This window comes from Mesoplodon mirus, assembly GCF_964341445.2.
Source record: "Mesoplodon mirus genome assembly, chromosome: 4".
Taxonomy (NCBI): domain Eukaryota; kingdom Metazoa; phylum Chordata; class Mammalia; order Artiodactyla; family Ziphiidae; genus Mesoplodon; species Mesoplodon mirus.
Window position 1 is genome coordinate 103,063,611 of NC_138979.1, and position 19,842 is coordinate 103,083,452.

General features: G+C 37.7%; 1 protein-coding gene across 5 annotated transcripts in view; it reads left to right on the forward strand.

Moving 5' to 3' along the window:
* The window catches only part of ZNF106 (zinc finger protein 106), a 63,074-nt gene that overhangs the window by 14,446 nt on the left and 28,786 nt on the right, over positions 1-19,842 (forward strand). For 4 of the 5 annotated variants that reach the window (XM_082619148.1, XM_082619149.1, XM_082619150.1 and 1 more), the window contains 4 exons: positions 1,454-1,539; positions 5,376-5,437; positions 13,529-13,726; positions 17,008-19,188. In XM_082619148.1, the coding sequence (XP_082475274.1) occupies positions 1,454-1,539; positions 5,376-5,437; positions 13,529-13,726; positions 17,008-19,188 (2,527 nt within the window). The remainder of the gene's footprint in view (positions 1-1,453; positions 1,540-5,375; positions 5,438-13,528; positions 13,727-17,007; positions 19,189-19,842) is intronic. The other variant, XM_082619152.1, reaches the window with a different exon arrangement.

The window sequence follows — 19,842 nt, forward strand, 5'->3', positions numbered from 1 at the left end:
AACAAATATATACTATGTTAGGTAGTAAAGGATGCTTGTTTCAGATATTTCTTGCTGTTTAACAAGCTGTCCCAGTATTTACTGGCTTAAAACAGCTATTTTGTTTCTTACAATTCTGTGGGTTGAAAAAGGCTCATTTGCGTGGTTCTTTAACTGGTCCCACTTGGGATGCCTCATTGGCAGCTGGGCCTGGAGTGCCCAACATGGCTGTCAGGTGGTGCTGGCTGTTGTTTGGGTGCTCAGCTGGGGCCTCAGTTTTTTTCCCTTTGGCCTCTCCATGTGGCTGGGTTCTAAGAGGGAGTGTTCCAAGTGTGCAAAGGCAGAAGCTGCAAAGTTTTTAAGGCCTGGCCTCAGAAATTGCATTGTCACTTGCATTGCATTTTATTGGTCATAACAGGTCACAGGGAGGGAAAATAGACTCTATACCTTTTGATGGGTGGTGGTGACAACGTCATACTGCAAAAGAGCACGTGGGGTGGGAGATAATGTTGTGGCCATCTATGGAAACAATCTACCACAGTACTATTAAAAAGTAAAAAATTAAGCAGGTTATTAGGGGGATAGAAGAAATGGAGGGCAGGAAGTACAGTATTTTATAGGGGGTCAGGGAAGGCCTCCCTGATGAGGCAGCATGAGAGAGTGAGCCATGAAACCCATAAATACATTTTTTTTTTGTCTGAAGGATTTATTTAAATATTTTAAATGTCAGCATAACACAGAGAAAAGGCTCTTAAACCAGAAATAAGAGATGTGGGGTCAACTCTGCTGTGCCATAGGTACATCCTAAGGAAGAATATTCCAGGCAGAGAGAACAGGAAATATAGAAACCCTAAGGTGGGAGAATCCCTGGTGTGATCAAGGAATAGCAAGGAGGACAGTGTAACTTGAATGGAGCAATACAGGGAGAGTGATAGGGCGTGGAGTCAGAGAATGAGAGAGAAACAGATTTTGTAGCCCGTGACAAAGGACTTTGGATTTTCTATGAGTGAGATGGGATACTATTGGAAGATTCTGAGCAGAGGAGTTAAATGATTGGACTTAAATTTTAAAAGAATCCTGTTCTGAGAATCTTTGGTTGCTAATTTGAGAATAGACCATGAGAGGACAGACAAGAGTGGAAATAGGGAGTCAGGTCAGTAGGCTGGTGCCATGTGAGATGGTAGATATGCTAAGCAGTGAGGGGTGGTTGGATTTCAGATGTACTCCAAGGTGGGACTGGCAGGATTGCCTGATGAGGGTGGATATGGGGTGAGAAAGAGGAATCAAGGATGACTCCCAAAGTTTTTGCCCTAGGTACCTGGAAACTTGGAATTTTCCTTTACCAAGATGGGAAGACTGGGGGAGCAGGGTGGAGGTGAGGGAGTTGCAGGATTTGTATTTTGGGCTATGTTAAGATGAATCTAAAAAGACATCTGGGAAGAAAAGGTTACTAAATGTTACTTCCTCATTGCAGGTATGACGTTGAGTGCTTCAGATCTGGTCACTATGGCACGAGAACGAAAATGCATATTGTGCCACATTGTGTACAGCTCAAAAAAGGTAATAATAGAAGAGGGAGAATCTGAGGCTTTTATGACTGATCATTTTTTCAGAGACATCATGGAATTTATAGATGGGTTAAAAGCCATTAACATCTTACTTATGCTTCTTTCCTAAACCTTAGTCTTATTTCACTGGTTTTTTTCTCATTACTGCCTCACAAAACCAGTAACTATATTATTAAACCTCTACCTGGAATTTGAGGATACTCAACAGTATGATAAAGAGAAATTCAGTTAGTAACCAGTTATAGAGAAAAGACATTAAAATTCAGGTTGAGATTATAACAACTTTCTGATTAACTAAGGTAACAGCACTGATACGTAGCGGAGTTCTCTTTCTGCATATGCTTGTGAAAAGTGCAGCACAGCAGCAATGGTACTAACTATATCCTTAGACGTCCACAAGGTGGGGATGTTGCTCAAAGAAAAACACATTTTTAAGAACTAAAAGAATTTACCTTTGCTTTATGGAAATTGACTGCAGTTTGTCTCACATTTTGCTTTTCTTTTTTTCCCCCATTTATTCTTGCTTTCCAAGAGTGCTGCTAGCTTAAATACTGAGGAATTTTTTCTCTGTTTTTAAGATGTTCTTGATTGTCATTGGAAGTTCAGAGAACTGGGAAGATTATCATGAGTGAGGTTAACCAGCGAAGTCTGAGTAAACCTTGAAAGACGTTCGGGTGTAAAATGGCTTAAAAGAAATGGAGAAGAGATATTTTAGATGGGAGAAAAATACATACAAAGGTATAGCGGTAGAATGGAGTATAACAGTTCTAGGAGTTGGTAAGAAGGCTTACCTGATTAGAACAGTTTCATCTTGGGAGTAGTGGGACCACAATTTAAATTGTAATTTAAGTGAAGATAGTTAATAAACAGTGTTGAGTGCTAGACTGAGGGGTTTGATTGTGATCCATCTAGTAGGCTGGGGTGAAGAATTTTTTTTTTCCTATTTAGGATTTCTGTTAGTTATGGAAAAATCAGCTGAGATTTTAAAATCATGTTTAGTAGTATAATTGCCGCCTTCTACAAAAGTAAAAGAACTGCTCTTCCAATTTTAAAAATTTAGACCAGGGTTTACTCAAATTTTCAATAAGGCTACTTTCAGATTAGAGGGGGATGGGAAATTGAGAAGGTATGAGATGGGTACTCAGAGGTGTGGTGTCAGATTTTCGTGGAGTAGCAGGCCTATCTTGTTATATCTCATAATTTTGCTACTTTAAGTCCTTTTGGCATTTCTTCTACTCTGGATTAAAACATGTTTCGTCTCTTCATACTTTTCCATGGGTCACAACAAAGTTAAATAAGGGCTGGGGTTATTTACTCCTGCCTTAGGGACAGTCAACTATAGGTTTTTAAGCAAGGGAATGGCGTGATTTAAGTGTTAAGATAGGGGTAAGAAATTAACGGGATGGGTTAACTGAAAGGGATAAACTCAGATACTTATTTTTAGGTAGACTATGAACAACTTATGTTGATGTGCTTTCCTCTAGTTTCCCAAACTAGTATTACCTTGGTTTCTCCAAATACACTGTGAAGGAGAAAAGAATCTAGGGTGACTGTGTATTACATCCCTGAGTATCCTAAGGCTTATTAACTTATGAAAATCTGAGAAGTCCTGGAATTAAAAAATATTAAAATTTTTTTCTGTTACTCAGTGTTTTCCAAATTTGTTCAACCCCAAATCCTATTTTTCTCCCTTCTTCCCCCTCCTTTTAACAACATAATACTGATGTAAGGGACTAAATAGAAGCTTGGTAACTCTGCAGGTATGCATTTGGAGCTGTACCTGTGGATCTTTCTCAGCTATTTGAAAACTCAGTTGTCTCATTATTTGCATTCATTCCTTACAGCAGGATGGAAGAGGATTTCACATTGTAAATTTAGAAACAGATTATTGAAGTATTTTAAACAATCAAAAGTCACATTAAGGGAATTCCCTTGCTGTCCAGTGGTTAGGACTCTGTGCTTCCCCTGCAGGGGGCACGACTTCGATCTCTGGTCAGGGAACTAAGATCCCACAAGCCATGTGGAAAAAAAAAAATCACATTAAAACTAGTTTTGAATGATAACATTTTTTATAACTGAAATAGAATACAGAATTGGTTTTTACATCAGAGAGAGTAACCTATTTCAGTGAATACTCTTTTGGTTAGGAATAGTTTCATTGCAAGAAACAGACCCACTTAAATTTAGCTCAAGAAAAGGAGATGTGGCATATGTTAAATCTAATCTAAGGAAAAACTGAGCAACAGGAAACAAAAACTGAACAACAGGAAGCATAGAGATTTGAGCAGGTGTTGTATATTGTTCATGGATTTTTTCATTCTGTATCCTGTCACTAACTCGACTTAGTTTTCTGCTCTATAAAGGTTCATTCTGGTTAATGGCCAATCAGTTGTAGGTAGAAGGGGTCACATGTAAAACTGTCCCTTCCGGATGAAGCATTTGTAGAGGTAGGAAAGAAATGGTGGTCATCTTCAGTAAAATTGCCATTTAAAGGAAGTGTTTTGAATCATAACACTGTGTATCACACTGTGTGTAGATAACTTAAAGAAGAGGTTGTTGTACTCTTTGACAAATGAATTGTATGTAATAAAAAAAACTCAATGCACTAGATGTTTGCAACGTGACATGGTGTTTGAAATGTTGACTTTGGTGTCGGATCTGCCAGAGTTTGAGTCCTAGTTTCACCACTTGATAATCTGTGACTCTGAGAGGGCAAGACTAGATATTTTCACACTTATCCCTTCAATGCCTAGCTCTGTACTTGGCACCTAAGAAGCACTTGATAAATCTTTGGTGAATAAACAAATTAGCTTCTCTGCATCCTTGTGTCCTTATGATGTTAATAATCCTCCCTTAGCAGTGTTTGGTGGTTCAAGTGAGAAAATGTTTGAGGCATTTAGCACAGGGCACAGTTAATAGTAATACTCAACAATTGTAGTAACCCTTTTATCATATTGGTAAACAGCCATTCTCTATTATGGCATACTGGCTATATATACTTTGTGTGACAGAGAGACAGACATTTGCAACTTTGAGTTTTTTGAGGGGTGTGTGCATGTGTGTCACGCTTGCACTTATAAGTGGAAACTCTTTCTACAGATTTTATTTCCTTCCCACCAAGGGTGGGAGGGAGGGGAGAATCTAGTATATTTTCAAACTTTTCATTGGAACCAAACAAATCAATTGGTGTGGGGAAGGGAGTGGGCAGTGAAGGTGAAGTCATGATTGAACTGCTGTGTTCAAGGCATTTTTTGACCTACCATAGGAAAATTCTGTTATATCTGTAACTTCTGTGTAGAATTGATATATCCATCTGTTCATTCAACAAATATTAGTAACTGTATGTCAGGCCCTGGCCAAGATATGGGTAAGAGTTGTAACTAACTCTTGAGAAACTCTCAGTTGAGTGGGGAAAGAGAGTATGGTGAAAAGTAGCCAAGTAGTTGAGAAGTTATGTGATTTCAGGCAGTTGTTTTTTTTTTTTTAATAAACTTAAGTAAATTCCTTATATTGGGATAGAATTTAACATATTTGTTTATTATTTACTCTTTTGCCTCCTAAATACAATATACTTTCAAACCTTTTTGAAAAGCCACTTAAATAGGTCTTTCTTAACTACTGCTTTATTTAATAATGAAATATGTCAAAAAAACATGCTAAAGAGTTACTTAATAAGGAACTGATTCCAATATTGAATTGAGAATGGTAACCACAAACACAACTTTGATACAAGGAGCTTGAGCCCCAATCGTTGATTGAACAGGACAGAGGAATTTTTTTCCCCAAAGCAATCCCCCTTAGTTTAACCTGCTTTCTTTAATTTTGAAGGAGATGGACGAACACATGCGGAGCATGTTGCATCACAGGGAACTTGAGAACCTGAAGGGCAGGTATGGGACGGCTGTCTTCCATAAACTTCTGGATGTGGGGGGATCTGAGGGCTGATGGTGCTTGTCAGCTTATTTTATAGTAATCCTTCATAAATGAATGTTGTCTTACGGCATAGAACTATCTTTTGGAATTAATAACAAGTACAAGTAGATTTTTTTTTTGCCTTCAAAAGGGATAAATCTTTGTGCATCTCAAGTGTGTAGAATTCACAGCAGCTCTAGCAAATAGATTACAACAAAGGTGGGTGGGGATGAGCTAGTTCTCTCATTAGTAAGCTTTCTTATTCCTACACAGCAGCCTTGCAACTAGGACATTTCATATTATTGCCTCAGCAGTGTTCAAATTATTGCAGGCCATAAACCTTTACTGTTGCTGGAATAGTCTGAAAAGTCCAAAGTCTCCTAAATAGCACTGAATCTCATTAGTGTAAATAAAATAGATGTATAAACCTTGAGTATCTAAGAATGCTGTTTTGTGAATTAAAGCTTGAGATGTTTAAGGAAAGAAAATCTAACAAATAAGTACCTTTAAGACATTAAATGTAGCATGTATGTAGATCCTGTGTCTTTTTTTCCAACTAAGTTTCCTCTTTTGATGTTTTGGACATGTGTGAATTGGAAGTTTGGAGACAGTATGGAACAGAGAAACTTTGGGAAACAGAAATATGAATTATACCTTAGTCCATGAATAATGGTTATAGTAAGTCCCCTACATATGAACCTTCAAGTTGTGAACTTTCACAGATGGGAATGTGTGTTCCCATGTCCAATTACATAAGTTAGTTCATGTGTCTAGTGTACATTGTCATGTGCGTGCATCCTCTGCAAGTGGTTGTGCTTTTGTGTGCTTTACTGTAAAGTACTATAGAGAGTACAGTAGTACAGTATTTTTATTTCAAGTCCAGGATGTACAGAAGCAAGCTTAAAAGCAGCAGTGAGGTAGCTGGTACTGCTAAGAAGCACCAAGCGATAACGACGGAAACAAAGTGAAAATAATTGAGAGTGGAGCGAGGCGAAAAGATGGTAGATGTCGCTTGTTCTTATAACATGAATTGTTCAACCATCAGCATGATTCTAAAGAAGAAGGATGAGGGCTTCCCTTGTGGTGCAGTGGTTGAGAGTCCGCCTGCCGATGCAGGGGACACGGGTTCGTGCCCTGGTCCAGGAGGATCCCACATGCCACGGAGCGGCTGGGCCCGTGAGCCATGGCTGCTGAGCCTGCGCGTCCAGAGCCTGTGCGCCGCAAAGAAGTGTGGAAAAGTGATGGAGGAGATGGAGAAGCTTCTCAGTGTGTGGATGTAGGATCAGCATCAGCATTGAGTCCCACTCAGCCTAATGTTGATTCAAGAGAAAGCTAAAAGCCTTTATGAAGACTTGAAGAAGAAAGAATCAGAGGGCGTGTCTTTTAATGCTAACCCATGGCTGGTTTCATCGGTTCAAGGCTAGAGCCAGCCTTTACAATGTAAAAGTAAGTGGTGAGGCAGCGAGTGCAGATACAGTAGCTGCCTGGGAATTTCCTGAAATGCTTCGAGAAATTATTGATGATGGTGTGTATTTACCCAAGTAGGTTTTTAATGTGGTTGAGACAGGACTGTACTGGAAGAAGATGCCAGACCAAAGTTATATCAGTAAGGAGGAAAAGCAGCAAAGCATAGGCTAACTCTGTTATTTGGTGGCAATGCTTCTGGTGTTATGAAGCTGAAGCCTCTCTTAGTTTATCATTCAGAGAACCCAAGAGCCCTTAAAAACATAGCCAAGGGCTCTCTTCCTGTCGTGTGGAAGAGTAACCCCAAAGCCTGGGTTACACGGGCCATTTTCCAGGACTGGTTTTTCCACCACTTTATCCCAGAGGTAGAGACATATTGCTTGGAGAAGGACGTCCCATTCAACATTCTTTTGCTGCTTGACAGTGCTCCAGGCCACCCCCATTCATGGACAACTTCCATCCCAAAGTCAAAGTAGTGCATCTGCCACCGAATATATGTCGCTCATCCAACCTACAGACCAGGGAGTTGTAGCAACTTTCAAGAAATATTATTTATGTCACGCTTTTCGTCAGGCGGTAAAGGTGAGTGACGAATCAGGAGCAACCTTGTGACAATTTTGGAAGGACTGTAACATCTACAAGGCCATAAAAAACATTGACTTTGCTTGGCATGAGGTTACGGCTGTCACCATGAATGGGGTTTGGAAGAACCTTTGCCTGCAGTTTGTTCACGATTTTCGTGGATTTGAGAAGGTGGATGAGTCCAAAGAGGTCTTCAGCAACTTAGTGACCCTCAGCAAGAAGCTGGAGCTTGATCTGCAAGAGGACAACTTCATTGAACTCTTTGCTGTGCAACAAGAGGAGCTGACTAATGAAGACCTGGTGGAATTGGAGGCCCAGAGAAAGGACAAAGAGAGACAAGAGGAAGAAGAGGTAACTGAAGAACTGAAGAGATTCATGATGCAGGAAATGGCAAGGGGATTTTCTTTATTTGAGGAGGCACTGTTAGTTTTTGAGGCACAGGACCTGAACGTAGAATGGTACACGAAGGCTGCAGCGGCCGTTCAGAATGCAATCCAGTGCTACCGTGTTATCTATGACAAGAAAAAAAGAGCTACTACTCAGACATCACTGGATCATTTTTTCAATAGGGTAGATAGAATTCAATCCAGCAAGGAACCAGAACCTGTGCCGTCAACGTCAGGTGTGATGATCAAATAATTAAGGTAATCCACATATAGGGAATCAAAGGTTGATGGTATTTCATAGTTTCCAATGATAATGAGTTAAAGATCATATATATTCAAGGTATTATAAGGGCTCTCCACATTAAATCTGAGTGAACGCAAGTTGCAGCTTGCCCTCCATCTCCTGTTGCTGACGATCCTTCAGCTCTACCATCTCCCACCTCCTCTCCCTCCTCCAGTCAGTAACTCTTCTTGCCTGTTCACTCGGTGCCAGCCCCTGTATGCCAGCTGGTATACTGTACTACTGTGCTTTTCAAGGTACTATACTGTAAGGTTAAACATGTTTTCATTATTTTTTGTGTTTTTTATGTATTATTATTTGTGAAAAGTATTATAAACCTATTACAGTACAGTACTATATAGCTGATTGTATTAGTTGGGTATCTAGGCTAACTTTGTTGGACTTATGAACAAATTGGACTTATGAATGCGCTCTCGGAACGGAACTCGTTCGTATGTAGGGGACTTACTGTGCAAGCTTTGATCAAGATGCCAACCTAAGTCATTTGGAATTATTTGAGTTTTAAGTAATATAGTTTTAGGTTGTGTGGGCAAATTTATATGTTATTAAACTTTCAGCATCTGTTCAGCATATTAGTGGAATTTTTCCATGGTCTCAGTCTTTTACTGTGTGAAGGTTAGGTCTTAGCAGCAGTATAAAAGAGGCGTTCACTCAGATTTAATGTGGAGAGCCCTTATAATACCTTGAGTATATATGATCTTTAACTCATTATCATTGGAACCCATGAAATACAGTCAACCTTTGATTCCCTATATGTGGATTACCTTAATTATTTGATCCCATTTCCAACATACTTCTTTCTGGAATTCACCTTTTTCTGGGCTTCTTAGTGACCTGTAGTGTATTATAAAATCAAACAAAGCAAATGAGGTTAGTAAATCTAGTCGTTAGGAGAGAAGCTCATTTTGTTCTAAGACTAATGCCTTATTTTATTCAAAGATCACCAATTAGCTAATTAAAACATTTAAAAAACAAATTTTGATAACTTAAGATTCATGTTCATAGTCAGTGCAGAATCATAAAAAGTAAAAAACGTAGAGGTCCTTTCACTCCCTCCCCCCCTTCCTACTCCCCTCTTAGAGGAAAGTCAACAGTTTAGTGTATATCCTATCCAAACCTCTTTTCTGTGTGTATACATAGATTTATATTTATATATACACACATTTTGTTTTGTCTTACTACCATAACTGAACCACATGCCATATATATGTATTGTTCTGTAATTTGTTTCTCCTTTCCTCCCACTTATCAACTTAATTGTGCCATGGAGATTTTGTCTACTGTTTTTAGTTATTTGGAGCATAATCAGATAGTTAAGGAATAAGCATTGGAAGCCTCTGAAATGACAATAGTAATGTCAGTGTTAACACCCAAACTCATTTTATTTAGAGGAGAGCACTCTGGTACTTAATTTACTCATATTTTAGATATAGTGCTATAAGGTTTGGTATGGTTTCCTGGCCAGTACAAATTATAAGGGGGAAGGCAAGCAGGTAGCAAGGAAAAACAGCTGGCAAAACTATAAAAAACAACACAATCTTAAAAATCATTTACTGACTTGGAACATTTATTGCCATGACAAACAGTCATCACTAGTTTGTACCAAAGGGACAAATAGTTACCAGTCATTATGTTTTTTCTTCCTATCCTCAGTTTGTGATTATTTCCTCTGGATTCCATGTTTAATTACTGGCTTTCTGATATTAAGTATCACTGTAATTTTTGGTTGTGATCTGGTTAAGAAATGTAAAGAGCATTTTTTTAGGTTTTGAATGCAAGCTTGATTGAGAAGTAACTTATTTAGTTCATGATTGTAGACATCTGGAACATTTCCCTATTTTTTCCTGATGTACTTGTTCAGATGTATGGCCTGTAAGTAGTTTCTACAGATAGATGCTATTAAAAGGGCACAAACCTTAATTTATCAACCAGCTGTTGTGGTATAGTTAGAGCAAGCTTAATAAAGAGGAGCTTATGGATAGAATATCTGAAGGCTTTGCCTTTCACACATGAGAGGAAATTGTGTGGTAACAGGATGAAGCTAATTTGGGCCCTCTGTTAAAACACTCTGAGGAAAATTATTGCCTTTATTAGTCAGGAAGTAAACCAGTACTTTTTTCCCAACAATTACTTTATATATTTATACAAAGTAGTATTTTAACTGGTTATTGATAAAAAATTGGAAAATAGCATCATTCAAATATTATTTAATTTGCTATTAGCTTTAAAGAACATGTGGTTTCCCAAACACCCTATTTGGGAGCCTGAATGCATATTGTAATATGCTTGACTCCAGACACAGAAACATTTGAATTTTCACAAGATGTGGTTGACCTATCCTGCTCTTTCCCAGTATAAATGTAGATTCTCTCTTTTCTCTTTTTGAAGTTTCTTGTAAAGCTTATCTTTAAAAAAAAACAAAAACTAGATTTCATTTATAAGAAAAATGTTAGGGATTTCTGTGTTTTGATAAATCTGTGTTTTTAGTGTTAACTTTTATATTGCACTTATTGCTATACCCTTCTGGGTAGGATCGCGAGGTATTTTTCTATCAAGTAACTTTGGAATTATGGTTAATACTCTTTCTTGCAATGAAAGCAAAAATGTTTTAAAAATCTGTGTTTGAGTGTTTGATACATGTCCAACATATATTTGTGCTTTGGAAATTGCAAAATATGTGGGTTTATAATTATGGATATTTATTTTTAACAGAGTTAGTTACTGTCTACTTTATACTACATTCCTTAATATTTTAAAAAGTCAGTGTGGTCTTCCAATTATGTCTTTTAAAGAGGGATTTTGATGGTTTGGACATATGAAAAATTCTCCGTGGGAATTCCCTGGTGGCCCAGTGGTTAGGACTCCGTGCTTCCACTGCAGGGGCCACAAGTTCTGTCCCTGGTTGGGGAACTGAGATCCCGCATGCCAAGCGGCACAGCCAAAAAAAAAAAAAAGAAAAAAATTCTCTGCATTTTGGAACTAAGGATAAAATTAGGGATTTTATTCAAGAATACCTTTTAGAATGATGTCCCTGGTACTGCAATATATGGTTTAGCGTTCTATAAACTTTGAGGTAGAAAAGTGGACTAAAAACATTTTCCACAGCTGTAGAGAGTTTAAAGCCCAAAAGATTTTCTAACCAGAAAATTCAGTTGATTTGAGTTGTTATTATAGTGTAAATTATGTATGCCAAGTTTGTTACAGTCTTCATATTCTTCTGATGCTGCCCATTGGGGATAGATTTCTATTTATATATACATTTTTAAAAATTTTTATTTATTTATTTATTTTTGGCTGTGTTGGGTCTTCATTTCTGTGCGTGGACTTTCGCTAGTTGCGGCAAGTGGGGGCCACTGTTCATCGCGGTGCGCGGGCCTCTCCTGTTGCGGAGCACAAGCTCCAGACGCGCAGTCTCAGTAGTTGTGGCTCACGGACCTAGTTGCTCCGCGGCATGTGGGATCTTCCCAGACCAGGGCTTGAACCCGTGTCCCCTGCGTTGTCAGGCAGACTCTCAACAACTGTGCCACCAGGGAAGCCCTATATATACATTTTAAACTTCATTCTGTGTTGCTGTGAGAAAAGGCTTGCTTTCTGTTACAAGTTAACATTCACTTTGAATGAACTACCTTAATTTTAATTGCTTGAGAGAAGAGTGTGGATATCCCAGGTAAACAGAAGAAAGTTGAGGATTATTTTTCTTTAACTATATAATTGTAGTAAAATACAGTTGAAAACTCTCAGTGAAAATAATGTATTTAAGTTCCTGGAGGATTAGAAGGAAACTATCGATATTCAGGGTAATTTGGGGAATCTGGTCAGAGCTCATTAAAATGAATCTTAATGTCAAAGACTATATTGCCTCCAGAGCATTTGAGGTACAAAGTCAAAAAAAGATGGAAACTTATGAATTTTCTCCGTTTTTCTGAGGTGTTTTTCATGATTTGTACAAAGTAAGAAACTGTGTTTTGTTTACTTACTGGGCATTGTTTGTTTATAATTTGTCACCATTAACCATATACTTAGCTTGTTTCCTGGAATTCAGTAGTTGCTCAGTAAGTTTTTTGTTTTTAATGAATATTCAGATGATCTGTAACAGAAACCATCTTCTAGTAAATGAGGTGCTTAATTTTGAGGGCCTCGTCTGGCTAACTGATGTGAATTCTGCCCATGTCTTGTTGGATATATGTGAGGGGAAGTTGAAGCAGTGCTGTGTATGTATTTCTGTGTCTGTCTGTCTTATCAAAGACAGCATGTCTTTGTATGTGTGTTTTTATAGAATGGCATAGGAAGTGCAAAAATATCACTAGTATTAACCCAAGACAAGTGATAGAGTTAAGCCAATTTGGATTATTGAGTGGATATTACTGTCCATTTATTACACGTGTGCCCATGGTGTTCAGGTGTTTCTCATCAATGACTGCATAGATCGCTGAGCCAATCAAGGGACTCAGGAAGCTAAATAAGCAGTTAAATTATTCATCTACTACAGCTCTGGACATTGATTCAAGACTTTGGCTTCTTAAACTGGCCAAGTATGAGATATACCATTAAGTGTGTAAAGTAAAAGAAGAAAAAGCCTGCCCAATTATCTTTCTTAACCGAGAACCTGGTTATACTTCTCTCTAAATGGTGTTCTTTTCTGAAACCTGAGAAAAACCATTTGCCTAGCACAGCTGTTAACTTCCTACAACTGAAATGCTTTCCATTCCCTTTAAAATAAGCCCTTCTGAAGCAGAATGTAGATCACATGTATCATCCGACCAAAAAAGTTTGCTGAGACTACTAGTATCATTTGCCCTGGGGTCCGGAATCTTCACATTCCAGGCAGAGCTCCAGCTGTTCCGATTTAGTTACCAGGTTGTGATTGGCTACACTGCCTACCCTTTTCTCCACCCCTTAATTTTCACTGGAAGAAAGCTTTTGAGCCAGAGATTAAATGTAAGAGCTGTCGCCAGGCTTTCTGAGTGCAGCTGGCACCATGGGTGTGCTCTGGAGCAACTTCTGTTTGCTCTGAGCCCCCTGCCCTGCCTCCCCTTTCACCACGTTTCCTCTGGCAAGGTTTTAAGTACAGCAATTCAAGAAGATTTCTCCTCCTAAACTATATTATTCTAAAGTGTATTGCCTCTTGATTGCTGGAAAAGAATCTTTAATTCATTTCAAAAGTAACTTATGAACAAACTTATTAAAAGTGATGAAAGGAGCACTGAACTTGATTAGAACTAATTTTTCACTGTGCCAAAGTGTGCAGTGTCTTTCAGAGGAAACTATAACAGATCTTGTGAGTGTGCCATGCCAGTGGGGAGAATTGAATGTCCCTCATCTCCCTCTTTCCCTAGGGACAGTAGTCATGAGTGCCGAGTGTGCGGGGTCACAGAAGTGGGTCTTTCTGCATATGCAAAGCACATTTCTGGCCAATTGCACAAAGATAATGTTGATGCCCAGGAAAGAGAAGATGATGGAAAGGAAGAAGAAGAGGAAGATTATTTTGACAAGGAACTCGTTCAGTTAATAAAACAAAGGAAAGAACAAAGTCGGTAAGTAATAATTTTGATATTTTAAAAAGCCTATCTGAAACAGAATGTAGTAGAGAATACATTTTCCATTTACATGCTTTTCAGCCTATAGCATTCAGACTTATCTTTTTTTAATTAAATTTTGTTTTTTATTGAAATATAGTTGATTTACAAAGTTGTGCCACAGACTTATTTATCTTAATCATAAAGTTTACCTTGAAGTTGCTGTCTTATTTATAAAAGGCAATGGAATGCTTTCTTGAACTACTGTATTAACTCCTTTAAAAAAAAACCCCAAAAACTCAGTATTGACCCTACCTAAAAGCTAGCTATAGCTGCTATGTATCTGAATTTTACCATGTTAATAACTATGTTTAGAACTGTTTTTATTAGTTCCAAATTTTTTTGGATACCAGTAAATTCTTATTTGGTATCCAGATTTTCTAGTGGAAAGGTATTAGTGAATAAGCTTCATTTGAATATGTTATATGGCATTTCTTATTTCATCCCTTAGGAAAAAATTGTTTTGCCTAATGTGGATTAACATGGTGCTTCTACCAAATTTGATTTATCCCTTTATTATTAATTTCTTCAGTAAATATTTATTGAATAAATTTATATTCAGTTGGACAGTGTCAGGATCATTTCAGCAATAGAAGTTTTATAGCTTGTACTACATAATTTCATACCTACATCTATAATTCAGGTATTAGCCTTTTGTATTTTAACATTACTGATTTGTGGTCTGAAGAGTTTAATTACTGAAGCAGAAAATTTCAGATATGAGTAAAAGAGATATAGAACCAGTTATGAGGTGGGGTGATTTTTTAAATCCTAGAACATGATAAACAACGTTTCAAATTATAAAAATTTTAAAGATCCTTCTTGAATACTATTTATCCCTGGTCTGTATTTCATTTTCAGTTAGAGGCTTGAATATAAAAAAGAAGTAGTTTTTATTCTATATGCTAAAAGTTTTTTGAACAAGTCCTTGAAGGAGACTTTCTTAGTTTTAAAATGTCCGTAGCAACATGGTTCTTAAATTGTTTAGTTGCTTATCCTTCAAATGACATTCTCACTACTTTCAGTATAGCTGTAGTTTACTCTTGTTTTAGGGTGTTGGAGCCTCTAGGAGACTAACTTCTATTTTTGTTCTTACACTCTTGTGCCACTATTAGCTTATCTGTGTAAATAATTAAACATTAAGTTAGAAGGTAAAAGAGCTTCTCAGTAAATTAGACATTCATGTTGTAGATACTATTCTTTGATTATTTTTATATGCCTCTTTGGTGACCTATTTATAAAGTCATCTATGTATTTCTTCATGAGGTTTTTTTCTTTTTTCCTTCATGAGGTTTTTAGTTTAGATTGTTCTTTCTGGGCTGTGGGCTTAGCTGCATGCTTTTGTCCCCCTGACCTAGCCAATTCATGATGATCTAGGAATTTTACTTTGTGACTGACTTAAATTGCCCAATTCTCCTCATTTCTGGATCATAATTAGTAGAGCCAAGTCAGTGATCTCCTTGGATGTCATAAGTTTCATACTGCCTAGAAACAAAAAAACAATTTGGTTAATGGTGGTATAAAAATCTTCCAAGTATCTGTAGTAACACTTGTCACTTGGAGACTTAGGATCTCCTGTTTAGAAATAGTAGTAATTCATAATGTAAGTGGATGTTTGAACTTTTAGGTAAATTAACTTTTAATTCCGTCTTGTGAAAAAGGAGGAAATTCCAATTTGTGTCCAAAATCTTATAGACATTCGAAGCTTTTAAAGCCAATTAAAGTCAATACTGAGTTTAAAATTTAAGGAGGGAACCCAATTGCCGAAACTTTGAGATTTTTATTCTATCAAGGTCTAGTGGTTAAGAATGTGGGCTCTAAACAGAATTGTGGTTGCTAATGGGGAGGGGAGAGTGGGGGAGGGATGGATTGGGAGTTTGGGATTAGCAGGTGCAAACTATTATATATAGAATGGATAAACAACAAGGTCCTACTGTATAGCACAGGGAACTATATTCAGTATCCTGTGATAAACCATAATGGAAAAGAATATGAAAGAGAATGTATATATATATTTGTATATATATATACATATATATGTATAACTGAATCACTTTGCTGTATAGTAGAAATTAACACAGAATTGTAAATCAACTACACTTCAATTTAAAAAAAAAGAGCTCTAGAGTCAGACACCAAGAGTCAGACACCAAGGTTCAGATCTCTGCCGTAACACTAACTAGCTATCTTGCTCTAGGCAAGTTACTTAACCTCTCTAATCCTCAGTTTCCTTACCTAAAAAGTAGGAATAATGCTACTTGCTGCAGAGTTGTGAAAATTAAATGAGATAATCTACGTAAAGTGATTAGCACTAAATGCCTTATGATAAGTAGGTACTCAATACATTTTAATTAGTATTATTCAATTTTTTGAGCACATACCACATGCTAAGCACTGAGCTAGGCATACTATAGGCGCTTTTTAGAGAAAAATGGTTTTACGCCTATTCCTGTGATGTTTGCTTAAATTTATTCATGTTTCTGTGAGCTCCTTGTTTAACATGAATAGTTGAAACAGCTGTAGCTTCTTTATAAAAACCTCTAGCTCATGGAACTCCTTATAGCACTTACTCTGGGTACTACTTGTTATGTGCTATTTTACTCCTGTTTGTGACCCTGCTTATTTCCTTAGCTAGATTATAAGCCCTTCAGGAAGAGGAACTATACATAAAAGTTTTCTTTTACCACTAACAGTCACTGAATGTGTACTTAATAAAGTGTTTATTAATGAAAGTGATTATGCAAAGTAAAATCTTACCATTTAAAATAGGTTAAGAAACTGGGTTTTCAGAAAGAACCAACTATTGAAGAAATCATGGTATTAAGAGCAGGTGAATTTAAATTGTATTAACTATGATAACTAATCATAGCTACAAAATATACTTGTTCTTATTTTCAAAAAGTTGTATAATATAAAAAAAATTGGATGATAGGGACAAAATCCCAGAATATGCCGAGAAAAACAGGAGCAGGAGAGGGAAGATAGTATAAATGTGTCAAGTTTTTAATATTTTGGGGGTGATAGGCGACACAAGATATTAATTTCTAATCAATAAATTGTGAAATATAAGTTTATGTCATTTAAAGATATGAAAGCATCTACTATTTGAAATAGAAGTAGTCTCTGTTACATATTCTAGGTAACAGAGGAGGAAGGCAGAGGGGAAGTTTGGTGGGTTATGCCTTTAGAGGGACCGGGAGAACTCTTTTAAATCACTAATGAAAGACTTTTTTTTCCAGGCAAGATGAACCTTCCAATAGCAGCCAAGAAATAAACTCTGATGACAGGCGATCCCAACGGAGACGAGAAGACCGAATTCCTTACCAAGACAGAGAGAGCTACAGTCAGCCAGCATGGCATCATCGTGGACCTCCTCAGCGGGACCGGAAATGGGAGAAAGATGGCTATAATAATACTAGGAAAAACAGCTTCCCACATTCTTCGAGGAGTAGTGGTGGATCAAGAGGATGTTCTGGGTGGCATAAGGGTGTTGCAGGAGGCTCCTCAGCTTGGTTTCACAACCATAGTAATTCTGGAGGTGGTTGGCATTCAAATAGTGGAATGGTAGATTGGAATCATAATGGTACAGGAAGGAATTCCAGTTGGCATTCTGAAGGAACAGGTGGCTTTTCCAGTCGGCATATGAACAGCAGTAACGGAAACTGGAAATCCAGTGTACGTAGCACAAATAGTTGGAATTACAGTGGCCCCGGAGACAAATTTCAACCAAGCAGAAACAGAAATTCTAACTGTCAAATGGAAGACATGACTAAGGTATGGAACAAGAAATCTAAGTCAAACAAATACAATCAAGAGAGATATAAGTGGCAGCGGCAAGAAAGTGACAAAGTTGGTGCAGTTGCCACATACAGAGGTCCTTCTGAAGGATTTACAAGTGATAAGTTTTCTTCAGAAGGCTTACTTGACTTCAATTTTGAGCATCTGGAAAGCCAAACCACTAAACAAACAGATACCTTAGCTTCCAAAATTGGTGGGAAGAATGGCAGCGTGGCAAGGGAAAAGCTCCGTCGCTGGACTCCTTACCCTTCCCAGAAGACTCTGGATTTACAATCGGGAGGGAAAGAAGTCACTGGTAACAAGTTGGAAACGATAGATAAGCCTCTCTTTGATTTTAGCTTGATAACCACAGGAATACAAGAGCCTCAAATTGATGAAAGAAATAATTCTCCAACACTGAAAACACAAAAAGAAACACATACTAGATCTCTTAATCACAAAGCCACTTCTGACTGCACTGCTTCCTATGAGGTAGTGAGAGAGTGCCCCATTATAGAAAAACCTGAACAAGAGCATACCTTAAATAAGATGCCATTGCTAAAATCCCCGCTCCTTCCAAATCCAATCACTAAATCAGCTCCTCAAAAGCAAGATTCAAAGAATCCCTCAAAAAACACCAAAACGAAATCTTTTTTTCCTGGAGAACACTCAAACCCCTTGAACAAACCCACTGTGGAAGATAATCAGGGTTCTTACATATCCAAATTGCGAAATTCGGGTCCTCGTGTTTTAAAAGGGCATAAAAGTACATTTGGAACTCAAAGGGAACCTGATGAAAATTTAAGTGATACGTTACAAAAAGCCAAAGATGTGCTAGAGTGTAATGAGTCATTGCAAAATCCACCTCTTAGCGCTTCTAAAAGGACCAGGAATTATGCAAAAGCAAGTAGGAATGTAGAAGAGTCTGAAAAAGGATCTTTGAAGATTGAGTTTCAAGTAGATGCATTAGAAGATGAAAGTGATGGAGAGATATCTGATGCAGAAAAGAATGGAACAAAAATTGGAACCCTGGGTTCTGCAACTACAGAAGTTTTATCCTGCAGTACTCATACTGCTGATGAGAAAAGGGGGGATGACCAAAACCTGAAAACATCTAGAAAACCATCCACTTCCCCATGTAACTCAACAGTTCACCAGAAAGAATCTGAGTTACAAATGACATCTGTAGCCAGCCCACACTCTGACTTACTGCTAGATTTGAAAACCTCTCTAGAAGATGCACAGATTGATGATCCTGTTAAATCTCATGTATCTTATGAAACAGAAGGCTTTGAGAGTACTAGCTTGGATGCTGAGCTTCAAAAAAATGATATAGGTCAGCCCTCAGGCCCTCTCCTGCCTGAACTAAGTAAGCTTGGCTTTCCTGCCTCACTCCAGAGAGATCTAACCCGTCACATTAGCTTGAAGAGCAAAACTGGAGCACACCTTCCTGAGCCAAACCTCAATAGTGCTCGCCGCATCCGCAATATCAGTGGTCATCGAAAGAGTGAGACAGAGAAGGAGTCTGGGCTCAAGCCAACCCTTCGGCAGATTCTAAATGCATCTCGGAGAAATGTCAACTGGGAACAGGTCATTCAGCAAGTAACCAAGAAAAAGCAAGAGCTAGGCAAAGGCTTACCCAGGTGTGTGACTCTTTTCAGTATCCATTTCCCTTTTTTTTTCTTTTAAACTTACCCTTTGACTCTGGTCAAGAGAATTCTCCTTGTTAAATTTAATTAAATGTTTGCAAAAAATAAACGTTGTAGATGTCTGGTTTAAATATCCAAGAGTGACTACTTGGTTACTCTATAACAAATGGAATAAAGTGTTTCCTAGCAGGGAATTCAGGTTAAAAAGAAGCACACCTACTTCTGAGAAATGAAGTAGGGACAAGGAAAAAACTTAGAAATCTAGCACTTTGGTGATAGGGGCCATAAAGTGACAGCATAAAAAAAGTCAATCTATAGCTCTGTATCTATCTATAGGTCATAATGAGTGGTACAACTTTTAGGTATAACTGTTCTCATTACCTTTTACTTAGAATGTGTGGATGGTTATCCTTCTGTATTTGCTCTGGGCATTGTATTTGTGATCACAAAATACTTTCTCCTAAGTACTTGTGTAATACTTTGGCTATTCATCTTATGTTGAGGCACTAAACTTTTCTGAATGGTAAAGCAGCATTCAACATAGGTTTGCTACTTGAAAATCATCCTGCTTTATAATTACATAGCCCTCTAGGCTTAAATTTCTATCGTTGTCGAAATAACATACTTATTGTGCCCCCTTTTCTTTTC